General features: G+C 41.5%; 1 protein-coding gene across 5 annotated transcripts in view; it reads right to left on the reverse strand.

The window, feature by feature from the left end:
• LOC120024941 (activating molecule in BECN1-regulated autophagy protein 1-like) overlaps positions 1 to 12600 on the reverse strand; it is a 98696-nt gene that overhangs the window by 25241 nt on the left and 60855 nt on the right. For all 5 annotated transcript variants that reach the window (XM_038969319.1, XM_038969316.1, XM_038969318.1 and 2 more), the window contains 2 exons: positions 8799 to 8987; positions 6355 to 6509 (listed from right to left, as the gene is read on the reverse strand). In XM_038969319.1, coding sequence (XP_038825247.1) covers positions 6355 to 6509; positions 8799 to 8987 — 344 coding nt within the window. The remainder of the gene's footprint in view (positions 1 to 6354; positions 6510 to 8798; positions 8988 to 12600) is intronic.

The following is a 12600-nucleotide window of genomic DNA, read 5'->3' on the forward strand; positions in this document are numbered from 1 at the left end:
GTGAGGATGAATGACCACATATACCTGTCTGTCTACATCTGCATAGATTTTACACCACTCAGACAAAAGGGAGAAATAACAAAGGAAAGGGGGAAAAAGCTGTTTCATTCATCTCCAAACGTAGGAGGAAGACAGAATAATTGGGGATCTGCTTAAGAGCGCAGAGAGCCTCGTTGGACTGTCTACGCTGCCATAACTTGGGCGGTGTGTCAGTTGTACTCGCAGGGAATGCAAAATGTTCAACGTACAAATTCAGAACACATCTAACACGGTCCCCTTTTGCTATGATATGTAAGAGTCATAATTTCAATTTTGAACAAAAAACAACAAGTTACATACACTACCATTCAAAAGTTTGGGGTCACTTAGAAATGTCCTTATTTTTTGTCCATTAAAATCAGATCAAATTGATCAGACATACAGTGTAGACATTGTTAATGTTGTAAATGACAATTGTAGCTTGACCAGTCTCAACGTCAACAGTGGAGAGGCAACTCCGGGGTGCTGGCCTTCTAGGCAGAGTTGTAAAGAAAAAGCCATCTCTCAGACTGGCCAATAAAAATAAAATATTAAGATGGGCAAAAGAACACAGACACTGGACAGCGGAACTCTGCCAAGAAGGCCAGCATCCCGGAGTCCCCTCTTCACTGTTGACGTTGAGACTGGTGTTTTGCGGGTACTATTTAATGAAGCTTCTAGTTGAGGACTTGTGAGGCGTCTGTTTCTCAAACTAGACACTCTAATGTACTTGTCCTCTTGCTCAGTTATGCACCGGGGCCTCCCACTCCTCTTTCTATTCTGGTTAGAGCCAGTTTACGCTGTTCTGTGAAGATCGTTGTACGAGATCTTCAGTTTCTTAGCAACTTCTCGCAAAGCCTTCATTTCTCAGAACAAGAATAGACTGACGAGTTTCAGAAGAAAGGTCTTTGTTTCTGGCCATTTTGAGCTTGTAATCGAACCCACAAATGCTGATGCTCCAGATTCTCAACTAGTCTGAAGGGCAGTTTTATTGCTTCTTTAATCAGAACAACAGTTTTCAGCTGTGCTAACATAATTGCAAAAGGGTTTTCTAATGATCAATTAGCCTTTTAAAATGATAAACTTGGATTAGCTAACACAACATGCCATTGGAGCACAGGAGTGATGGTTGCTGATAATGGGCCTCTGTACGCCTATATAGATATTCCATTAAAAATCATCCTTTTCCAGCAACAATAGTCATTTACAACATTAACAATGTCTACACTGTATTTCTGATCAATTTGATGCTATTTTAATGGACAGAAAAAATGTTTGAAAAAATGACCAAAAAAACAGCGTTGAACGAGAAACTGAAGATCTCGTACAACGCTGTGTACTACTCCCTTCATAGTTTGAGAAACAGACACCTCCCACCTCAACTGGCAGCTTCAATAAATAGTACCCGCAAAACACCAGTCTCAATGTCAACAGTGAAGAGGCGACTCCGGGATGCTGGCCTTCTAGGCAGAGTTGCAAAGAAAAAGCCATATCTCAGACTGGCCAATAAAAAGAAAAGATTAAGATGGGCAAAAGAACACAGGCACTGGACAGAGGAACTAGATAAAAAAAAAAAGACAGGTCGCTAGGTGTAGGCAAGACCATAAGCAAATAGGTCAACTTGGATATGACTAAAGAGATAATCAGGGTGATTTTTCCACAAATAGACAGGTATTTTCCTTTCCATGGTAGCAAGATCTTATCTATATTTGCTAACTTTCTATTAAAATTCATTGGAGTGAGATCATTTATTTCTTTCTGCATATGAATACAGAGTATGTCCACATCACCATCAGACCATTTTATTGGTAAACTACACGGTAATGTAAATGTTGTATTTATTTGTGATCCAACACATAATATAGTACACTTATCATAATTTGGTTTTAATCAAGAGAGGATAGAAAAAGTATATAGATCCTCTATGAGGCTGTAGAGGGATCCAAATTGTGGATTTTAAAGAAAACATGAATCATCAGCGTACTATGACACCTTTGTTTTTAAGACCTGGATTTCTAATCCCTTAATATTATTGTTGGATCTGATTTTAATAACTAACATTTCAATGACAATAAAAAATAGATATGCCGATAGTGGACAACCTTGTTTTACTCCTCTAGATAGTTTAAAACTTTGAGAAGTAGCCATTATTTACTATTTCACACAACGGGCTACTATACATGATTATAACCCATTTAATAAAAGATTCTCCAAAATTAAAATATTCCAGGCATTTATAAACTCAGCAAAAAAATAAACATCCTCTCACTGTCAACTGCGTTTATTTTCAGCAAACTTAACATGTGTAAATATTTGTAAGAACATAACAAGATTCAACAACTGAGACAAACTGAACATGTTCCACAGACATGTGACTAACAGAAATTGAATAATGTGTCACTGAACAAAGGGGGGGGGGGGGGTCAAAATCAAAAGTAACAGTCAGTATCTGTTGTGGCCAACGGCTGCATTAAGTACTGCAGTGCATCTCCTCCTCATGGACTGCACCAGATTTGCCAGTTCTTGCTGTGAGATGTTACCCCACTCTTCCACCAAGGCACCTGCAAGTTCCCGGACATTTCTGGGGGGAATGGTCCTAGCCCTCACCCTCCGATCCAACAGGTCCCAGACGTGCTTAATGGGATTGAGATCCGGGCTCTTCGCTGGCCATGGCAGAACACTGACATTCCGGTCTTGCAGAAAATCACGCACAGAACGAGCAGTATGGCTGGTGGCATTGTCATGTCAGGATGAGCCTGCAGGAAGGGTACTACATGAGGGAGGAGGATGTCTTCCCTGTAACGCACAGCGTTGAGATTGCCTGCAATGACAACATGCTCAGTCCGATGATGCTGTGACACACCGCCCCAGACCATGACGGACCCTCCACCCCCCAATCGATCCCGCTCCAGAGTACAGGCGTCGGTGTAACGCTCATTCCTTCGATGATAAACGCGAATCCGACCATCACCCCTGGTGAGACAAAACCGCGACTCGTCAGTGAAGAGCACTTTTTGCCAGTCCTGTCTGGTCCAGCGATGGTGGGTTTGTGCCCATAGGAAACGTTGTTGCCGGTGATGTCTGCTGAGGACCTGCCTTACAACAGGCCTACAAGCTCTCAGTCCAGCCTCTCTCAGCCTATTGCAGACAGTCTGAGCACTGATGGAGGGATTGTGCGTTCCTGGTGTAACTCGGGCAGTTGTTGCCATCCTGTACCTGTCCCACAGGTGTGATGTTCAGATGTACCGATCCTGTGCAGGTGTTGTTACACGTGGTCCGCCACTGTGAGTACGATCAGCTGTCCGTCCTGTCTCCCTGTAGGGCTGTCTTAGGCGTCTCACAGTACGGACATTGCAATTTATTGCCCTGGCCACATCTGCAATCCTCATGCTTCCTTGCAGCATGCCTAAGGCACGTTCACGCAGATGAGCAGGGACCCTGGGCATATTTCTTTTGGTGTTTTTCAGAGTCAGTAGAAAGACCTCTTTAGGGTCCTACGTTTTCATAACTGTGACCTTAATTGCCTACCGTCTATAAGCTGTTAGTATCCTAACGACCGTTCCACAGGTGCATGTTCATTAATTGTTTATGGTTCATTTAACAAGTATGGGAAACAGTGTTTAAACCCTTTACAATGAAGATCTGTGAAGTTATTTGGATTTTTACGAATTATCTTTGAAAGACAGGGTCCTGAAAAAGGGATGTTTCTTTTTTTGTTGAGTTCATATAAACTCCAGTTGTACTTTATCAAAGTTGGCTATGAACACCAGGCCTGGTTTCCCAGATTTTTCATTGTGTTCTATTGTTTCAAGTACTTCTTGAAACAATAGTCTTATATTACCTCCAATGTATTGTCCATGTAAAAAAAAATGAGGATGAATAATATCCGACAATACCTTTTAAATTCTATGCGCTAAGCATTTTGCAAGAATTGTAAAAGGCTTCCAATGTTTTTTATGGACTGGATCTTTATATTTACCATTTGGATCCTGTTTCAGTAATAATGAAATCTGACCTTGTTGCGTGTCTGATAATCTACCATGTATATAGGAGTGGTTAAAATATGCTAATAACGGTCCTCTGAGTATATCAAAAAAGTTGTGTATACTTCCACTGGTATGCCATCCAGCCCTGGAGTTTCCCCATCCTTAAAGGCTTTAATTGCATCAAGAAGTTACTCCTCTGTAATTTGGCCTTCACATGAGTCTTTCTGTACAGCTGTTAATTTTACATTATTAATATAAAAAATATCCACACAATTAGCTTTGGTTAATGGAGATGGAGGAGACAAATGAAAACATATGCTTAAAGTACTTTACTTCCGCTTGGTACATTTTCCCATATTCCATCCAGTTTGCTTTATTTTTATAATATATTACACTTGATCTTGAATAAGTTCTTCTATTTCTTTTTGTTTTTCCTCTAACTTATTCTGACCCTCTAGGGTACAGTTTTTATTGCTATCTATCTGTACTGTTAGTCCTTCCATTTCCTTTGTTAATATGGACTCTTGACCTAAATTGCTTTTGTTTTAGAGATGAGTACTGAATTGCATGGCCTCTAAAAGGCACATTTAAAAGTGTCCCATACAATAAGTGGATCTTATGTCGGAAATAATCCGTTATAAATTCTTCTGTCCTAGTTAAAAACAAGTTATCATCCAATAGGCTTCAATTAAATTTCCAATATCCTCTCCCACATGTAAATTATGTAAGAGTAACATAAATGCCAATCATGTGATGATCCGAGCCAAGTTATTAACGCGAGACAAAACGCTTTGAGAAAAACACCTCTTAGTTCACTTCAAATCAGAGATGGGCTTTGATGCGCCGTGTGGCAGCTTTAAAAACAAAAAAACAATATTCACAATTTGTTCAATTAGATTTGGCTAATTATGGCTCTCTTCAGACCATGTAACTGTTCAGTTAGAAAACTTATGTCACAACAATTTCACCTCTGGCAATGTGAGAAGTTTGGAGTTAGAATAGTTACTGGTGCTGCTCCCCCCCACCCCCAAAGTTAAAATGTCATCTCAATTATCATATAGCCTAGTTGCCAGGGCTACATGGCATCTTCAAAAATTGGGAGGGACGGAGAACAGTCTCACAAACAGCAAGAGGCAGAGACAGAAAGACAACATCAAAGTGGCACCCTGGTGTTATTTTTCCTGCTTTCATCAAGGCCTCTGAGGGCTGACTCTGGTGTGACCATGGGACACCGGGCTGTGTTCTGGGTCACTGGGATGTCACAGATGGATCCCTGGTTCCAAGCCCTGCATCATAAACACTTTACCCCTCATCCTTCATACACTACCTACCACAACCCATGTTACATTCTGATACATGTACAGCCAAAACAGAGTCACATATTGAGCCTCCAAACACAGAAAACGTTCAAAGACTCTTCATTACTATTTAAGTGTGGCACATTGTGCGATTGTGTAAACGGTGTGGTACATTGTCTAAATGGTCATCTGGATTATAAAAAAATGGTTGCCTCAACAAAAAAAAACATGTTTCACAGTTTGTAACTGTGTTATGTGTGTAACACATCAAGACTGTAACAGCAGACAAGTTCCTCTGAAAGAGGAAAGGGAACACACTGTATGTAGTGTGATCAGCCAAAGGGCCACGAGAGATCAAGGGGTCGATTAAAGACTAAATGAGATGTGCATAACCATGATTCTACTTGGGGTCTAGCCACAGAAGTTTCTCAATTACACTAGCTCACTTTGCACTGCTGGAATGTAAAAGGCTAGAGCCAGCACCTGGAGGCATGTGAAAATGCTCTGATTGTAAGCCCATTTTCTACCCCCAACTTGTTGGAAATAAAGATATTTGGTACCTTCAGAATCCAGTTGAAGTAGAGTCAATGCAGGCTCTGCCAGCACTGGTTCGATTATTTGGGGTTGCTAATCTGGCTGGCCATTGTGAGAGGGCTGGAGCTGGGAGGGTATTATTCAGCTACTGTGCTGTACTGAATTGTAATGTCTGTCTCACGTTCCTCCTCAGTTGGTTAGAGATAATGGGGGGGAAATCTATTGTTCATCTCCCCCAAATGATGGAGTTAAAGTAGCTATTTATAAAGAGTCATACTCTTTGCCAGCCAGAAGAAGCTCATCATTTACAATGTTCTTTACCTCCAGATTTGGGAGGTTTCATTTGGTTACTGTCACCCTGAAGATGCTTACAGATGATTTGGGTCTAGGTTCTTGCTGGCATTTTCAAGTTCAATGCAAATCAACCTGAATCAAGATGCATTGATGAAAGCGCAAATAAATGGCATAATACCTTATTGTTTCTGAAATTCCAAGGGGTTAACGTTGGCCAAACTCACCCTCATGGAAGTCTCTCCACCATGGGGCTGCTGCAGGCGTAACACTTGCGCTACCATGTGGTCTGTGTTGTGATGGAGCAGGATCCTACGAGAGGCCAAGCCCACCATCACGTAGTGGCCCATTGGGGACAGGCTGACAGAAATGGCATTAGGACCTAGACAAAGAAGAGATGGTTAGGCTACTTTCTGTTGAGCATGGATGGGTTTGGCATATAAACTTAAAGCAAATATTGAACACCTTTTGTCATGGTTTTACTTGAGGGCCTAAAAGCAGTATTTACATTCTGACTGAAACACTCCATACTGTAAATTGCTTTATATATAATTGGGATTGCATTCTGAGTGTCTCTATTGACTAAGCAGCTATAAATAACAGACAACAGGAACCATTAAATTAAACTGTCCTGCCTTCTCTGATGCCTTAGATGCCTGTTACTGTACAAGCAGGCTACTGCAAGTCATGTTTAATTTCCTAACAAACCAGTGAAGTATTTCTTAATGAATGGTTTTAATGGTTTTTGACGACAGATGAATGTTTGTTCCCACTTGAGAAACATATGGTAAAACAACCGCTCTCATTAAAGGCAACCATTTGGAAACCGATGATATTATCCAGTTAGGAATCTGGATTATATCCAAAATGGAGAGTCCCTCCCTGTTGAATGCAGCCTGCACCTGCTAAAAATCTAAAAGGTATATTTGTGTACTTGATTAAGCTATTGCCTAGTCTTTATGATTGGTAAGTGTTTGTACTGCTCGCAAGAGTAGATTAACTGTGAATTACTGTGTTCACAGCTACTTTGGGTCCAGACCTGCTCTAAATAATTTGCTTTGAATTTATGGCTAAACTAATTAAGTAGGCCTCCCACATTCCCATATCTACTTACCACCAAAAATCTGTTGCTTAGATTAAAGCTTTAAATTTGTCTTTTTCAATCTTCCTGCTTAATACGCCTTCATTAATAGATTACAATTTACACAATACTGCTGAAATATATATTTACATTTTTTTTTTTTTTGACCTTTATTTAACTAGGCAAGTCCGTTAAGAACAAATTCTTATTTACAATGACGGCCTGCACCGGCCAAACCCTAATCCGGACGACGCTGGGCCAATTGTGCGCCGCCCTATGGGATTCCCAATCACGGCCGGTTGTGATACAGCCTGGAAACGAACCAGGGTCTGTAGTGACGCCTCAAGCACGGAGATGCAGTGCCTTAGACCACAACGCCACTCGGGAGCTCAAAATGGGACTTTAAAGATTCAATCTGTAAGATTGATATGACAGCACAGAATATATATTTCGAAGAACTCCTTAAAGTCCATGTGCCCGGGGGGGCGGAGGAGGGGGGGGGTATTTTTGGGCTTACTACAATTATATTTCATACATGTATGGTCATGTGAAATTGTCCAATAAGACCCCATTAAGTTGTTTGGCTGCCATATTGGAAAAAGGCTTCTATGGGGTTAATACGGAAATTCTGTGATGGCCCAGTATCTACAAATCTTTTTAAAACACAGTTTTTTCTAGTTGTCTGTGCAATTTGGTGCCTCTATCACCAAAGTTACAATTCAAAAACATAGCGGCCCCATTACTAGGGATTGGCACGGTTATTTGAATACTCGAAAATCAGAGCGGACGTTAGTCTTCGATTACCTGCGAGGGTGTATTATTTTATTATATATCTGATATTGCAACATACAAGGATATATATACCAGGACATTCAACATTTTTATAAAACAAAAGTTTCACAGTTTTTATGAGTGAGCCCCATAAAAAAAAACTTCCTGTATAGGCTACACACTTTTCAAGCGTGTAACTTACTGTCGTCAATCAAAGCAGCACTACAGTCAGAGGCTCCATGCGTAGAAAGTAAAGTGGGAGATTTCTAATCAATGCAAAATGTAATTACAATTACAGAATTAAGTTGGCTAAATGAGAAGGGGTAGGCTGTTGTTTAATATGGAGTTGTTGTAGACAAGGACGGGGATCGCAGCAAAATCGCAGCAAAATAGCATAAATGATCCTTGCTAGCTAGCTAGCTGGCTAATTTAACTGGCTAGTGTAGCTAGCTAGCTTCTTCAAATAGATGTGACGCAGTCAAGACAGACACTACCAGATGAGGTGATAGATAACCTATCACAGCAACAAGTTTGTCTAATTTGTGCGAGTCGGTTAGGCTACTTTCTTCCTCTCTCCCCCTTCGTGTCAGACACACCGGCCCCTGCTTTGGGGGCCTGGCTCATAGACAATCATTTGGGCCACCGTGTTACTTTAGAACAGGGGTGTCAAACTCATTCCATGAAGGGCCTAGTGTCTACTGGTTGTTTTTTCTTTCCTTTCAATTTCAATCAAGTACAAGGGAGGAGAAAAAACCCGCAGACACTCGGCCCTTCGTAGAATGAGTTTGACACACGTGCTTAATAGAGACAATGACTCACCGAATCTCTTGGAGTAGAGCATCTCTCCCAGGTTGTGAGGCGCCAGAGAGTAGATGGCCAGGATGCCCTCGTCTGGGAAGCCCCGCTGGCTGCTGGGTATGAACACAGCCAGGAGCTGCCCGTCTGCAGAGATGTCACAGCTGGCGTCATTGTAGATCTTGCAGTTCTGCACCAGCACGTTGACAGAGGCTGCAGTGGAGGAGACAAGACAGATGTGAGCGTTCAGTTTCACACATCTCCCACTGTGTACATGTCTGGTGCACATCGACTATACAAAGAGGGCATGTTGTAAAACAGGTGAATGTCTCAGAAGTTTGAAGGGAGAATGCAAAGAGAATAAAGGTTGACATTAGCATTCAATCATATTTTGTTGCTCTCAGACAGCGGGGATAAATGTTTGTTAACAATACTGGTCATATTATTCACACTCAAATAAGTCCTAAACGAGTCCATATTGCATTGACATAGTAAATTGCTTTAAAAAAGAAAGAATAGTTCCCATTTCCAATAAACTTCCAGACAGCATTGCTAAGAAAACAAATGCTAATTTCAGTCTGTTCAAAAATATTTACCGAAAGTTAGACTTGAAAAAGGCATTGAATATTTATTTTGGCATTGATCTTAATGTTCCATTCCAACACCCGGCATCATCCCTTCCCGTCTCCCTAGAGGAGACAACAATCCAAAACATGATTAAGTCATTTCTCAAAGAAGGCTGAGAGCGGCGGCTATATTAACACATAACTCCCCTCCAAGATACTGTAAGGAGAAGGGAAGTAATACTGTTAATGACTATACTGACAACCTGATGTATTGATGGAAATAGGCTAAATAAAATGCATTCCATTTTCCGAGGGGAAACTATCCACAAGCACATTGGCAATGTCATGCAATTTAGATTGTATCAGCCATTCAACATCAACAAGAAAAAACAGCTCTCCTAAAAGCTAAGGGTCCCAAATAAGAGTATAAAACGGTTAGTGTTTCTTTTACAAAGAAAGGGTACCCTTATGGCAAGCTGTGCCAAAGCGAACAAATGGGTCACATACAGCAGGCACTAGAGGGATATCATCAGTTAGCTGTTAGCAGACCATGCTCCAGTTCCTCTAGCTGGTCATTGCCTGCCTACACCTTGGTTGAGGGAGCAGAGCTCTCCTTCCAATAACCTAGCCCAAGAATGTCTGTCATGGAACCAGTGAGGACCATTGTGATGGCTGGTGAGGGATGTGGTGAGGGAGGGGTGGACAGCGTGCATAGTGTATGCCCCTACACGGGGTGATCACAGCTGCTTGTGGGGAATATTTAAGCTGGGCCATGATAATTAAGTAAACCAGTGAAGTATTAACAATGTAGGGCCGGGGCCTTGAAGGCTGTGACAGCTATAAAGCTGTGACAGCTTTATGAGCTCAATCCATCTAGCACAGCTAAATGGACAGAGTGGGCATGCCACGCATGCCTAGTGAAGCAGCAGCGTGTGCTTTCACAAACAAATACACTAAACTTGTATAGGGTACACTGTATGCAATGTATGAGTAACAGAGAGTTGAGCACAGTTGTCAGTTACAATGTTGAGAAAGTTCACTAGCCTCCAGATAACACGTGTCTACACGGTTCTAGATTTCAGTTATCTCCTGTGGCTCCGTATAAATTAGAACATGTAGACTATATTTAAAAACCACTTCAAAAACAACTGCCAAAAAAAATACTGCCAAAAAGCAGTACAATTCCCATGACTTAGACTGCCCAAGCATGACATTGTTTTAGCAACAACAATATCAACAACAGCTAAATACATTCATGTAAGTGGAGTAACCATATTACTGGAGCAAGAAACCATTATTACATTTTCCCTTACTGTTAAGTAGCCTAATTAAAATTAATGGCTGGCCTTTCTGACAAACAACAATCTTAAGCAACAATAATCAAAATGATTTGTGTTGCGTAAGATGTATTTGTTTGTCTCGTACACAGAATGTGGGATAAGTGGATGATTGTCGAAACGAAAAGGGATACTTTATTGTCACGGAAAACGCCTTCACATTCAAATGCTAAACTAATACATTTATTTACTGCGAAATTAAACCTCAAAGCCTATCAGCAATAAAATTGGCACAGCTTCCTGCCATTGCTGCCAACATACTGTGATTTGCATTTTAAGAGAACAGTCTCTACTAAGCCACAGGGATGAGATGTGGCAAACATCCATAGGACGGATGGCTTTGTCTGGTGAGGGAACCGTGGCATTGTTTGGTAAACTGTTCTAGGCTTAGTGAATATTATAGCTGACCTGGGTTTTTTAAAAAGACACTCTCTTGTGCCATATCCTGTCATCGATCAAATCGACATCGCTCGTTCAGGATATGGCCATACCATTTCAAACACTCTCCTTACTCAACTCCCAGACAGGTTTGTTTAAAATCTCATTTTCGTTGAGGACAGAGGATGCCCCTCTGCAAGCTTCCTCTTGCTCCCTCACCCTCTCTCCAAACATTATCGGGCAGTTTTTCGCACTACAAATTAGCTTTCCCCTTCAGCCCCTCACAGGCGGGATATTCTGCCAGTAATGGTGCAAAGCTCTGACTAAATCGGGATGAGAGGAGAGCAACTTTTGTGCCCCCACCCTTATGTTTCCTAATCTAGAACAGTTCTGGGAGGAGAAGATGGGAGCTTCCTGGCCATTCAGTTGAGTTTTTTTGAGGATGCTGGCTTGTGATCTCTACTCCCCCAGCAGGCATACAGTTGAAGTCGGAAGTTTACATACACCTTAGCCAAATACATTTTAACTCAGTTTTTCACAATTCCTGACATTTAATCCTAGTAATAATTCCCTGTTTTAGGTCAGTTAGGATCAGCACTTTATTTTAAGAATGTGAAATGTCAGAATAATAGTAGAGAGAATGATTTATTTCAGCTTTTATTTCTTTCATCACATTCCCAGTGGGTCAGAAGTTTACATACTCTCAATTAGTATTTGGTAGCATTGCCTTTCAATGGTTTAACTTGCGTCATCGTTTTTGGAAGCCTTCCACAAGCTTCCCACAATAAGTTGGGTGAATTTTGGCCCATTCCTCCTGACAGAGCTGGGGTAACTGAGTCAGGTTTGTAGGCCTCCTTGCTCACACACGCTTTTTCAGTTCTGCTCCCAAATTTTCTATAGGATTGAGGTCAGGGCTTTGTGATGGCCACTCCAATTCCTTGACTTTGTTGTCCTTAAGCCATTTTGCCACTACTTTGGAAGCATGCTTGGAGTCATTGTCCATTTGGAAGACCCATTTGCAAACAAGCTTTAACTTCCTGACTGATGTCTTGAGATGTTGCTTCAATATATCCACATGTTGTCATCTATTTTGTGAAGTGCACCAGTCCCTCCTGCAGCAAAAGCACCCCCACAACATGATGCTGCCACCCCCTTGCTTCATGGTTGGGATGGTGTTCTTCGGCTTGCAAGCCTCCCCATTTTTCCTCCAAACATAACGATGGTCATTATGGCCAAACAGTTCCATTTTTGTTTCATCAGACCAGAGGACATTTCTCCTAAAAGTATGATCTTTGTCCCCATGTGCAGTTGCAAACCGTAGTCTGGCTTTTTTATGGCGGTTTTGGAGCAGTGGCTCCTTCCTTGCTGAGCAGCCTTTCAGGTTGTCGATATAGGACTCGTTTTACTGTGGATAGATACTTTTGTACCTGTTTCCTGCAGCAAGGTCCTTTGCTGTTGTTCTGGGATTGATTTGCACTTTTCACACCAAAGTACGTTCATCTCTAGGAGACAGAACGCGTCTCCTTCCTGAGCGGTATGACGGCT

The sequence above is a fragment of the Salvelinus namaycush genome, chromosome 30 (assembly GCF_016432855.1).
Source record: "Salvelinus namaycush isolate Seneca chromosome 30, SaNama_1.0, whole genome shotgun sequence".
NCBI lineage: Eukaryota > Metazoa > Chordata > Actinopteri > Salmoniformes > Salmonidae > Salvelinus > Salvelinus namaycush.